The following is a 14,196-nucleotide window of genomic DNA, read 5'->3' as shown; positions in this document are numbered from 1 at the left end:
AAGAAGGTCAAGCCCTAATTGCACCATGAGAGTCGCTACATAAATCACTGTCTACGTGTGCACCTTTGTGTCTATGTTTGATAAGAGTGCATACGTGGCAGCTGTATCTGAGGGCGTGTGGATATGTGATATACCTGGTGTGTGACTGTGGTCACAGGAGTAGGCTAGGAAACATATTTGGTGAGTTTGTGAGTGAGGGAGTATGACATTAGTGCATGAACACATTCACAACAGGCCTAGCAGGTGTGTAACAGACAAGGTGTGTGTGTCTCTCTCCCAGAGAAAGAGAGGAGTAAGAAAGACCGGGGTAAGGGTTAAGCCCTTGTGTTCACAGAGCCTGCTGAGGGATAGAGGGAGGGAGAGAGAGGAGGGGGGCGAGGGGTGTCTGCCTCTGGGGCTGATTGTGGGAGGCGAGACTGAGCGGAGCCGGAGTGGGTAAGGTGAGCGGTGGGCCCGGGAGGAGGAGGAAGTATCTCCACTAGGAGGAAGGACGACAACGCATTCTACACAGGGGAGGTGGAGCGAGAGGAAGAGAGGTGAAGCGAGAGAGAGAAAATGTTTTGGAGAAAGGAAGCGAGAGAGAGCGGAATTAGGAAAGACAGTGAGAGATAGGTAAGGAGAGAGAGGATTAATGGAATTAAGATAGTCTAAACAGATTTGGGGAGTTTAGAGTTGCACTCTGGCTTTTGTGGCAGGAGGAGGGGGACTGATTCCACTCTGGGATGTTAATCAAAGGACAGGACTGTTTCTCTGTGTGAGAGCAGAGGACTAACAGACACCAAACAGCAGACACACACCACTCAGAGATGGATAGATACAACATCCCCCCATTTAGTTATCCCTTTGGTAATCTACCAAGCAGCAATGCCATCTAAAAACGTATTCCAAAAACAACTTCCGATGCACAGAGTACCTGGGGCTGAGTCCTCTTAGCTCGTATGATCTATTATTTTTATTAATTTATCAGTTAAAGCTAGAGTCCTTAATTGAAACAATAATAAAGCAGTGAGTGATGGTTGCTGATAATGGGCCTATGTAGATATTCCATAAAAAAAGTTTTTTTTAATTAAAAAAAAATCTGCCGTTTCCAGCTACAATAGTCATTTACAACATTAACAATGTCTACACTGTATTTCTGATCAATTTAATGTTATTTTAAATGGACCAAAAAAATGTGCTTTTCTTTCAAAAACAAGGACATTTCTAAGTGACCCCAAACTTTTGAACGGTAGTGTATATATGGGGGCAGGGGTGTATATGCATACCCATTGATTCTTGGAGAATAATAACTATACACCCAATAATATTAATTCTAAGTCTAAGTATTAACTAAGTATTCTAGCTTTAAGAACTACGTTGGTTAAGGAAGGTTGACTTTTTATCTTTCTTAAAACACTTCAATACAAAAGTAGCCTATTAGGCAGGCTACACAAATAATAGACAGACATAGGAAGTTAGGTTAACCTGTTTGGGCTGCAGGGGCAGTATTGAGTAGCCGGATAAAAGGTGCCCATTTCAAACGGCCTCGTACTCAATTCTTGCTCGTACAATATGCATATTATTATTACTATTGGATAGAAAACACTCTCTAGTTTCTAAAACCGTTTGAATTATATCTGTGAGTAAAACAGAATTCCTTTTGCAGCAAACTTCCTGACAGGAAGTGGAAAATCTGAAATCGATGCTTTCTTCTAGGGCCTGCCTATTAAAGTCCTTGATATTTATTCGTTTAGATGCACGTCATACGTCTTCCACTAGATGTCGACAGGCAGTGAGAGAAGAAATTGAGTGTGTAACTTGATCTGGGCTCGAATAAATGCTCTTTGTATGACGTGTCACCAGTTTCCTGTTTTCTGGAGAGCGCGTGAAGGGACCTGGATTTGCCTTCTGATAAGCTGTCGTTATGGACGACTAATATCTCCGGCTTTGATTTTATTTGATACATGTGACAATATCATCGTAAAGTATGTTTTTTTCAATATAGTTTAATCAGATTATTGATTTTTTTTCGGGAGTTTTGCCGTGTTCCGTTCTCTGAGTTCGTTGACGATGGAGAGATTCGCGCCACTTGGCAAGTGTGCTTGCTAAATCGAGAGGGAAAAAGGCCGTTCTAAAACCAAACAACGATTGTTCTGGACAAAGGACCCCTTGTACAACATTCTGATGGAAGATCAGCAAAAGTAGGACCCATTTTATGATGCTATTTCATATATCTGTCGTACATGTGAACTAGTAGTTTGCGGCCAGGTTTTGGGCATGCTCTCGCCATAACGTAAACTGCATATCGTAATGAAGTTATTTTTAGAATTCTAAGACGGCGATTGCATTAAGAACTAGTGTATCTATCTATCTATTTCCTATACAACATGCATTTTTTAGTTATGTTTATGAATAGTTATTTGGTCAGAATGTGTGTCAGAAAAAGTGTCAGAAAAATATCCGGACGTTGTGGGAAAAAGATGCTACGTTAGCACAATGTATAACCACTGATTTCAGCTCTAAATATGCACATTTTCGAACAAAACATAAGTATATGTATAACCTGATGTTATAGGACTGTCATCTGATGAAGCTTATCAAGGTTAGTCAAAAACTATATATCTTTTGCTGGTTTGTTACGATCGCTAACTTTTGCTACTGGGGAATGGCTTGTGTTTCTGGCTATTGTGGTAAGCTAATATAACGCTATATTGTGTTTTCGCTGTAAAACACTTAAGAAATCGGAAATATTGGCTGGATTCACAAGATGCTTGTCTTTCATTTGCTGTACACTGTATTTTTCAGAAATGTTTTATGATGAGTATTTAGGTATTTGACGTTGGTGTCTGTAATTATTCTGGCTGCTTTCGGTGCAATTTCTGATTGTAGCTGCAATGTAAACTATGATTTATACCTGAAATATGCACATTTTTCGAACAAAACATATTTTTATTGAATAACATGTTATAAGACTGTCATCTGATGAAGTTGTTTGTTGGTTAGTTTGGTTGGTTCTTGGTTAGTTAGGTTGGCTTTGTGCATGCTACCTGTGCTGTGAAAAATGTCTGTCCTTTTTTGTATTTGGTGGTGAGCTAACATAAATATACGTGCTGTTTTTGCTGTAAAACATTTTAAAATTCAGACATGTTGGCTGGATTCACAAGATGTGTACCTTTAATTTGCTGTATTGGACTTGTTAATGTGTGAAAGTTAAATATTTCAAAAAAATATATTTGGAATTTCGCGCCCTGCACTTGAAGTGGCTGCTGTCATATTGTGCCCGGCTTCGGGCTTGCAGCCCAAAGAAGTTAAATCTAGCAGTGGAGAAAGAAATGCTGTATTAGGAGTCAAACAGCTTAAAACCCTTTACATTCGTGCGAATTGAAATATTTCTTACAGAAGAAATATGACAAGCATATGCATAACCATTGTAGCAATTGAAAGGGAACAATTTGGAGATAATGGGAAAATTATTACACCAAAAGGTGAGTAAGCAACAGTTCACTTGAATCAAAACATTACTTGTTGATAACAAAATCTGAAAATACTCTGGATAACATGATAAGACTATTCAATGAAAATGTGGGGGTAGGTGCAACATAACATTTACAAAGGTTTGAGTGAGAGGGCTAACTGGGGTCTCCAAGTGGCACGCACCTCTCCAAAATGTGCACAGTTCCTAAGCAATTTCACTGCACTTATGACTCACACGAAATCTTCAACTATAAGGTACTTCTTTGAGCGCTCCTAGCTGTGCCGCTGAGGAAGCAGAGCAAGCACACTTGTAATTGTTTCATTTAAAAACACATCCCTGCATCACCAAATTACTTTTGTAGTTTACGCAATCCAAAAATGGTCAAGTAAAAATCTCAATCTGGGTCAGACGGGCATGATTTCAAAGCTTTTTGACATGACTAGCAAAGTTCTAAAATAGGATCTGACAGTGCTAGGCTTGCACAAGGCAGCTCAGAGAAACAGACCGTAATGTTGGTGCGTATATAGAAAGGGGTCATGAGTCTATTCAGGTGCGTGTGCCGCGCCAAATTTTCTTCACAACAAACATAGGCTCACTCTGTTCAGAACAACCCAGGGTTTGACAACATGTCATCATGTAACTGTACAAACATAGTGATCATAAACGTTGACACTGTATATGACATGGGTTTTATGATTTGGAAATGTGAAGAGCCCATTTGGACTCACGGGTGTTTGGCTTGCTCGTATGACATCAAAACTGTATTTATTATAATCCACAGCGTCTCATCTTTCAAAACACATGGTCCTCTTATTTACAGTATTCCCCGAACTTAAACAAAAAAAATGGCAAAAGTTGCCCAATTACAGGGAGGGAAGGTGACAGCTTCTTGTCGCACATGGTCCTCAGGTTCAGAACCCATACAGCGCTGGGAAGCGCACAGCCAGAGCTCTGACGCCATGCATATCATGTTACTTTACAGCCACTCTCTTCCAATTTAGGCACTTATTAGTAGCCAAATCTGCCATTTTCAACCCGTATATGGCTCAGAATGTAAAGAGTTCAAAAGAGAGAGCTGTTATAATCTGAGACCTGGTAATTCAGCAGCCAATTAAAGCTGTGTTCTTTAACACACACACACACACACACACAAAGAGAGAGAGTCCACAGAGAGAGAACAGAGAGAGAACAGAGAGAGGAGGCCCATTGGTGGCTATATCAGGAGCCAGCTGACTCATCAGTACACTCTGTGCCGCATCACTGCACTGATAGTCAGATCCCCCTCCAACATTGCAGTCACCACCTCTTCTCCCTCTTTCCCACTCCCTCTCTCTTTCCGTCCAATGTTTTGTCCCACTACCTCTTGCAATTTGACTGGCCATTTCGCGCTCTCATCCTTCTCTCTTTTTTCCCTCCTCTCCATCTCTTTCACTGCTCCCTTCTTTCTCTAGTTCTCTGGCTCCGTCTCCAACTCTTCCCATGTTTCACCCTCTTCCTTCCCTCGATGCGTTTCTCTGTGCCTCTCTCTCTCTGGTGTCCTCAATCTGCTGGTGGCACAGTGGGTAATGCCAGCTGACACCCTGGCACTGGGTGGCATGCCCCAAACAGCCTACATATGGTGGGGTGGTTGTTGTGGTAGCCGGGGAAGCCATGTTTTACTACATGAGCCACCCAAACATCTGAACTGAAGACGTGCTGTAGGTCTGCCTGTACAACACTCCGAGAACACGCCCTGTCCCACCGCTTAAACACACACGATGTGGGAACTATGAGTGGCAGTCTGAGGCGGAAGGATTGTCTCTAGTAAAACGGCGGTTCGGACCTCCCGCTTTAACAAGCCACTGGGATGGGTGACATCACCCGAATCACTCTCCATGTTGCACAGTGGCCCAGGCTCAGAATAGACAGTTACACTTGAAGTGACATGGCAGGGAGGAGCCACGTATGCGCAACACTGAATGAATTCAGTCATCTCTTAATTCTTGTCAAGGGAAATATATTTGTTTAACATGAAAAAAGAGAAAGGAAGGGTATCAGAGTGTTAGGACAAGAGCATAGGAATATATATATATATGAATTGAAGCAGTGCTCAGAGCATGACTATACATCCGTTCATTTCCTTGTTTTTCCCTCGGATATAGTTTATCGTTTAACTTCCTACATCCCTCATTCTCTTCTCCTGAGCAGTCTGTCCTTCTCTTCTCTCTGATCATGTCAGCATGTATCACACACTCAGTCAGCCCTGCTCCTATTTACAGATACCTGCCTTGCAGTGGAAGAAAGACAGACGACCACTTCCTCTCTCTCTGTGTGTGTGTGTGTGTGTGTGTGTGTGTGTGTGTGTGTGTGTGTGTGTGTGTGGGTGTGTGTGGGTGTGTGTGGGTGTGTGTGTGGGTGTGTGTGTGGGTGTGTGTGTGTGTTGATCTCATCCCACGACCCCCTCAGTGGTTGTTGCGTCACAGGCTCGGTGCATAGTACATAGCGAACATACTTGCACTCCATTGTGAGCGGCAAGTGTTAGGTGTGGGTGAGGTCCTCAGAGTGAGCGAGAGTTGCAAGGTGAGGAGTGTGAGGTGTGTATAAAGAGTGTGTAACCCCCTGAGTGGAAGGTTGGTATAGTTCTATAAGAATCGTAGGCTACATGTCATATATCTTAAAATGGGGAGAATTGTGCTCGGTGTGTGTGTTTAGAAAGCCAGTTGGACCTTTACCGATTTGTCTTTCAGCCGCTCCCCCTTGATGAGGAAGTCTGCTGTGGGGTCTGTGGTGCTGCTGTTGCTGCCCGCTGTCTGGCTGACTTTGTAGACGGTAACGCAGCTGAGGCCCCCGCCTCCCAGAGGCAGCCACCCACCGCTGGAGTCATCCCGAGTCATGACCACTGCTCTCACACGCGCATAACTGTCACTGCAGAGAGAGAGAGACATAGTTAGGGTGGGACTGCAACAAGACCATGGCATCAACTACCTCCACATATAGAGAGAAATTGAACAACACAACCATGTTGCCTCTGAATATAGGGGTGCCATTGCACACAGACAGAACATGGTTAGACATAACCATGAACCCATGGTATAATGAACACATTTCATGACCACTGCTTGAACACACACTTTATAACCGACCGTGATGTGACTCTCACAACTAAGTAAGAGAGGGAGAGAAAGAGAGAACCAGTGAGAGGAAGACAGAGCTTGAGGTGTCAGAGAAAGACAAAATCATTTGAGCAGACGGGCCATAAAAACAAACATTTGAACATCTTGGCCATGTACTGTTATAATCTTGACCTGGCGCAGCCAGAAGAGGACTGGCCACCCCTCAGAACCTGGTTCCACCTCTAGGTTTCATCCTAGGTTCATGCCTTTCTAGGGAGTTTTTCCTAGCCACCGTGCTTCTACATCTGCATTGCTTGCTGTTTGGGGTTTTATGTTGGGTTTCTGTGTAGCACTTTGTGACAGGGCTTTATAAATACATTTGATTGATAAAAGACAACGGCAAGAGGGCCTGGGAACCCAACACACCCCAAAAACAACAGGATATTAAACTCTCAACCTCCGTATCCCATTGGCTTCACTGACAGATGATTTTGACAGGACTTATCCTACTAGTTAGAGTTGAACAAATGATAATAGCCAAGGATACCCAACCACAATCAATAGGTATTGGAGAGAAGCAAAACATGCAAATCTGTTACAGAGAGTCTATAAAGATACCAACTGAAAACTCAATCCCAGATTACCATAAACTAAAACGCACTATGGTTATAACTAACTAGCACCACATTAAAAAGGCCCCTACATATGACAGAGGCAGAAAGTCAGTATTTTGTGTGTGGTCAGTCAGTGCATATGATGTGTCACGCCTCTTTCAGCTCAAACAGTGAGTGAGTGACCACGTGGCCAGGCTACAGTACCAGGCTCATGCTGTGGCCTCACCTTTCCCCTACAGCAGGCCAGGCAGGTAGCTACTCTAGGGACTGTTACAGCTACTGTAGTGTAGCAAATGTATCCAGCCCTCTCCCTGTGCTCTGCTCTGGCTGCAGTCTGATGGCTCTCTGATTAGATAAGAACATTCCACTGGGCCACCGGAAACGACAAAGGTCAAAGTGTGCTGAGGGTAGCACTTTACAGATCTTACTAGTAACATATTAAAGGCTGGGAGGAAGAGAGAAAGGAGGGAGTTTGACCGCGAGACGTCTTTCTCTGTGGCACGGTGCACCCTCACAGGGGTGAGTTTATTAACCGAATGATGACGCCAGTATGGAGGACCAAACCTGCCATACTTAGAAATAAACAAATAATTAAAAAATGGACACATAAATAGAGCAAGGAAATATGAAAACTGACCAAAATTAAATGTATTTCTCTCTACATACCTGTATGTATTCAATTATTGATCTATTATCTAATTATTTACACTTTTCATTTCTGTATGATAATGACGGGGTGTCAAATGTCTGTGGGTAGTATCTAACACACCATTGGTTGTCACGGCGTGTTGCTAGATTGCTTTTGCCTGGCTCTGATGGTCCAAAAAGTAAAACTACACATACTTGAGAGACCAACCAGTAGATAGCTACAGTAGCCCAGTTCTTCTGGCATGTAGTATGGCGTCAATCAGACGAGCGGTAGCCAGAGAATTGGCGGTGCTGGCTAACGCTGCTGAAAACATTGCCTCTCCAGATTAACTGCTTTTCAGTGTGGAGGCATTCATTTTATAAAATTGGGTCAGCTAGCTGCTACAACAGACACAAAAGTGAACGCGTTAGTTCTTAACCATTTTAAGGAAGTTGCCAGAGGACTTCAGATTGTGGCTGAATGAAAGCAAATCCCTGCAGCAATGTTCCAACATCTAGTGGAAAGCCTTCCCAGAAGAGTGAAGGCTGTTAGCAACAAAAGGGTGGACCAACTCCATGTTAATGCTCATGATTTTGAAATGAGCTGGCCGACGAGCAGGTGCCCACACACTTTTGGTCATGTAGTCTGTTTTCTTGACACCCTCTTATTATCATATTGGAAGAAGAAATACAGCAACAAATAATATCAATTAATAAAATGAATTAGTGGGATCACATTTTTTAAATAATTATTGATCTATTGGTGTGCATTTACTCATCCATGTATTTATCTATTTGTGTGTGCATTTATCTATAACTATGGCAGGTTTGATCCTCCATAGGCCAGCGCCACTGGGTTTGGTTGCGAACATGTATTTACCCCCTCCTGTTAATTGTGATCAATTGAAGTAGTCATTGAGCTAGGAATGAGAGAGGAAATGCCAAATGACGCTTGATGACTGAACATTTACAAAACGTTTACAAAGAAATTGCCTATTCTAGTGATGTCAAATAGGCTATTGGTCTCTGTCACAAGACAGTTCCTGTCAGAGTTCCGTTTTCTCCACTCATACCAGTGTAAACTCTCTCCACTGCAGCAACAACTCAAACTGGTGCCCTTTGCTCTGCAGCCACACTCTTGGCAAACCTTTATGCCAAGGTTATTAGTTATCAATTAATCTATTTTAGCAATCAAGCTTAAACATATTTTTTCCTCGCATCCAAACTTAGGTAGACCTACAAACAAATGCTAGCCAGCCCTGGTAATAGTTGACCAAAGTTCCTTCCAGGATCGATGACCAAAGTTAATAACTCCAAAATAAAATATCTAACAAAATAGGAAAGTTGGTTTAAGCAGCCTTGAAGCCACACAGTCAATTCTGGTCCCGGTGGGGGTGGAAGGAGGGATGAGAGGCGGGAGAAGGCCTACTGCATTACATCCCTTGGGCACATAATGTCGTAACACACTCCTGGTCATGCTAATCAAAAGTAGCCTTCCTTCCTAGGAAGATGAATTCATACAAACATTAGGGCTTGAAACACAAACAGGAGAGATGTGAGCTAAGATTTTTCCTGTGTGAGCATTCGGCATGAAGAGACAATTCTCTTTACATTCCACTGCTCGGAGGGGGTTCAAATCTAGAGGTAGAGTCGTCCACTATCTACAGGGGTAGTGTACGTGACGTGAGATCTGAATCAAGATTTGCTTCTTTACAATACAGTAATATTTGTATACCAGTGTTTCCATTAGCTGGTAATAAAATTGCCCCCGGCCAATTGTCTGGGAGAAGAACAAAAAGCGTGCGATATATGGCACTTTAGCCTGTTCATTGACTGAAATATGTCGATGTAGCACGAGAGCTGCTGATACAGCTCACAACAATGGTTGTTACTGCTGGAGTAAAATGTGCTTTAATAAGCCCAATCATTGAGTAAAACCATTCTAAAGGCAATTGCGCGTGTACAAAAAATTATAATAATAAAATAAAAAAATGGCCACGATTAAAAGGAGGTACTATTTTATTTTTTTAAACTGGTAATTGAAGCACGCTTCCCATTCGCCATTCAAGTGCATAGACAACTAGGCAGGCTTCAGCGTGTCGCACACCGCTTTGCAATGAGCTGGAGGCAGTATGCATTTTGAAAACATATACAAAATTGTTTAAAACCTAAATGTTTTACTACATATTATGATGCAGGTCTTACCTTGCTTCAAAGTAGCCAAGCCAAAATCTAACCAAACGTGCAGGCAATTATTTTATAAAAATATTGAAACAAGTAGTGTGTCCCCCCCCTTTATGCTGCTGCTACTCTGCTAGTATCTATGCATAGTCACTTTAATAACTCCACCTACATATTACCTCGACTAACCGGTGCCCCTACACATTGACTGTACCGGTACCAACTGTAAATAGCCTCGCTATTGTTATCTCATTGCTACTCTTTAATTATTTGTTACTTTTATTTATTTTTTTGTTAGTATTTTTCTTAAAACTGCATAAAGGCTAGTAAGTAAGCATTTCACTGTAAGGTGATACCTGTTGTATTCGGAGCATGTGACAAATAAAATGTGATTTGACGTCGCAGGTTACTACTTCACAGAAGAGCCATTTGAACGTGAACTTTTTTTTGCTGTTGATCAAAATGCGTTTTGGGCAGAAATGCCTTCTGGAACATGTGAACTTTCATGTGCCTTAATAAAAAACATGTATGCCATCTGTAACTACAAATACAATTGTAAAATTACGATTGTCGTAAAACAGAAACCTTCCCGCTAATGAATGGACTGGACATGCCGAGAGATGAGTTCGGATTGGTCTGCCTTGTAGCGCCTTCTGTTTATAACATGATCTGCTCTGTACATGTAGATAATCCTTTCTACTGCAGCTTTCTTAAACGATATCATGGAGAACTGCAAAAGTGTGTCTCTGGATTACATCTTCAAACTAAAAGCAACCATGGCATCCGTGACAAAGAGAGAGAAAGATCAGATGACATAGGCATTGCACACGGTCAGTGTGAACCAGAGTGATTTGTACAAGAAAGCTGTACAAACAAAACGGAAATGACAAAGTACGTGATATTTAATGAAAAGGATTGCAGTCTGCCGTGAAGCGTTCATCCATGTATACAGGTAAGAGTCTAGCTACATTTTCAGATATACATTTCTAATTTCGCCAGAAAGCAATACAAATCGGTTTGTATTGCTAGTACTCCATGGATTGGGATTATAGTTCATTATTTAGCTAGCTAGCTAGCTGTCTAAACAAAAGACTCCAACTTAAAGCGTACTGTTAGCTTGCTAGCTAATATTAGCTGGCTGGCTCACTAGCTAATGTTACATGTATGATCTGTGTGTCTGGGTAAGCATCATCTAATATATTTTGATCTGGACACTTTTTGATATTGCTACTATGCACATATGCAAGTAACCATTCAACTGTACAGTTGACACTTTCTGTATCCTGTGCATGTGACAAATACTTTGATTTGTGTTTTTTATATATACAAGAGACAGTAATGTGAACAACAACATGACCAGCACCAAAGTTAGATTAGGATATAGGCCAAGTACTAGATAGTTTATTTTTACCTGGAGTTTTTCCTTTTTGTAGGCTACTACTTTTAGTCTTAATCTTTGGTTGTTTACTACACTTTTCACTCTGTTTAGCACATGGCCTCACATGTGAACCCTTAAAGAGATGGGTGGGACTAAGGCTTAAGAGGGTGTGAATGATGGTGAATGGGTGTAGACAAAGAGCTCTCCAGTAGGTGTTCCATTTTCTCAAAAGTTGGGTTACAAGTCTATCAACTATGAAAGCAGAATTACTTTCCCATTGTTCCTCAACTGCAGTCTATGATATACCATTTTGTAGCTCTGGGTCTTTACTTCTATCCAATGTTTTTTTGCTGCTCACAAATTACCTTTTGAGTTACGCCAGAAACCTGGTAACTCAATATCATTGAATAATGCAGACGGTTTCATAAACCGAAGAACGTCCATATTTCTGGAGGTATCACAATCAGGTGCTACACATGCACTCGCTCTGCCCTTCAACAGCTTACTAAAGTGTCGTTCCATTTCATTTCAATCACTTTTGACCGCAGCCCTTTTGATTGAACGAAACTTGCCATACATATTTGCCCTTGGTAGAAGTAGTCAGAAAGTTACTGTTTGGACCTGAATGCCAAAACATTTGAGGAGATTGAGTAGGGCTAGACGATATGGACAAAATATAGCACTGTATTTAAAAATGTTTTGACGGTATCACAGTATTTTATGTTTTGGAATAAATTTGCTTTGAATACTGCGTGACCCTAGGGTGGAAACAAAGTGATTTCAATGGGTCTTTCTCCATTTTGATTGGTTCATGTTGAATTGAACAGTAAAAAACAAAAATATCAATTTCTGCATTTCCTGCACTCATTTGAGATCATTTACACACTGGCGTTGTATTTCCAAACCAATGTAACGCACTTTTGATGAAATCTTCAGCGCTCATTGACAATGCATTGAGTAGAATGCTCAGTTGGGCATCAATTAGGGATGCACGATATATCGGTGAACATATCAGATTCGGCTGATATTAGCTAAAAATTCCAACATTGGCCCGATGTCTAGTTTAACGCCGATGTGGAAAACCGATGTCAAAGCTGACGTGCATACCTATATAACGTAGGTATGCAACGTAAAATTTTGCGCTACACAGCATTCCTAACTTAGCCCACAATGTTTGCTGTGTGGATCGAGCAGTCAACAAGTCAAGCAGTCATTTGAAAGAGACTGAAAGGCAAAATCCATTAAAGCCAATATAATGGAATTCATTGCCCTTGACAACCGTTCTGTCATGGGTGATGTTGGCTTTCGCCGACTGGTCAAGCAACAGTACACACTACCAAGTGCGCTACTTTTCAGATGTTGCCCTACCGGAGTTACACAGTAATCGTGTCACTGCTATTAGCTTCACGACATACATACTATGGAACGCCGTTTGGGTCTATGCGTGTCAAAAAAGATACAGTAGCACTGTCAAAGCTGTACAAAAAAAGTCTGCAAACACTGGCCACGAACGATGTGTTTAAAGCATCATTTGTTATACTGCAACTTCTGGGGAAGCTAGCTTTAGCTTGGTACCTAGCTAACTCCAATACAACCAACCTGAAAACAATGACCAGTAGAAACTGCAGTCATTTTCATTATACTTAGCAATGATTTGATTGAATCAGTGTGAGTAAGTACTAGCTAGGTTGCCTATTGAAATTGAACTACAGTTCATGAAAAATAAATAGCTAGCCAGCTACTTAACCCTGTTGCCCAAATTAACGTTTTATGCAGCCAGCTAGTGAGGCTCAACCGGACCGGGTTATGTGTTGCGAAGCTAGCCACAATAAGGATTAGGCACAATAGTGGAATTTGTGACGAAACAAGCAACCCATGAATAGTTAGAATATAAATAATAGTGGGCACTTTGAATACACTTGTTGTTTGACATGAAAACGAATCAAAATGCCAGGGAGGAGTTATTGTGACAGGGTCGGAAGCAGTGTTGGTCAGTGTTTCCTAGGGGACCCTATAATCTTTGGCTCCATGAAATGTTTCTTCATGTAGCCAAAATATTCCTATTTAATATTGAAGATACTGTTGCACAAACATGTTGATTTAGGCCAACACCATCACAGGTATTAGGCTGTATTAGCTAGCTACATTTGCTATGACTCAGTATATTTATTAACTAGCTTACCAACTAACTACCGATTAGCATTAGCGGCTAACACAATTTAGCTAAAACTGGCTAAAACAAACTAGCAGATTGTAGAGGCAAGAAACACAAATTAAGTGTAATTATAGAATGCTTGTGGATTTATATTAATAAGAAGCAAAGTGGAAACAGCATCATTGTTATCAACATTGTTGCATCGGCTGCATTGACCATGCAGACTGAACGCAAGTGTCTCGTAGTCAAGCAAGAACAAATGCACTTCTTGAGTGACAGGGGAGCGGGGCTAGGTCTGGAAAGCAGCATGGAGAGAGAGTGCGGAGAGGGATAACTCTAAAAATATACGACACACATCGCATATCACATTTAATAAACCAAACATTCAAATAGTGTTATAGAACATCAAGTAAAAACCCAAACCGGTCTGTGCATCAATACCGGTATATAGTAAAATACATTACACCACCCAGCACTAAGATTGAGGTGCTTAAAGTTTGCCCATTTTGCATACCCCACTCTACCATGAGACATCCATGTCTTCATCACTGGAAAATATACACAATTGATTTTGATATATTTTAAAAGCTTACAAACACTAACAATTCCTTGAAAAAAATGTTTTTAAATAAAGAAAATAAAATTAATTTTACTTTTACCATCAATTTGCTAAAAAAACCATTTTTCACATTGTA

The 14,196-nt window shown here is 41.2% G+C and overlaps 1 protein-coding gene across 1 annotated transcript in view; it reads right to left on the bottom strand.

Moving 5' to 3' along the window:
- spred1 (sprouty related EVH1 domain containing 1) overlaps positions 1–14,196 on the bottom strand; it is a 67,148-nt gene that overhangs the window by 24,111 nt on the left and 28,841 nt on the right. The window contains exon 2 of the mRNA XM_055863512.1: positions 6,166–6,358. Within this exon, the coding sequence (XP_055719487.1) occupies positions 6,166–6,358 (193 nt within the window). The remainder of the gene's footprint in view (positions 1–6,165; positions 6,359–14,196) is intronic.

The sequence above is a fragment of the Salvelinus fontinalis genome, chromosome 15 (assembly GCF_029448725.1).
Source record: "Salvelinus fontinalis isolate EN_2023a chromosome 15, ASM2944872v1, whole genome shotgun sequence".
NCBI lineage: Eukaryota > Metazoa > Chordata > Actinopteri > Salmoniformes > Salmonidae > Salvelinus > Salvelinus fontinalis.
The sequence above is the reverse complement of the archived record's forward strand: the minus strand, read 5'-3'. Positions and strand labels throughout refer to the sequence as shown.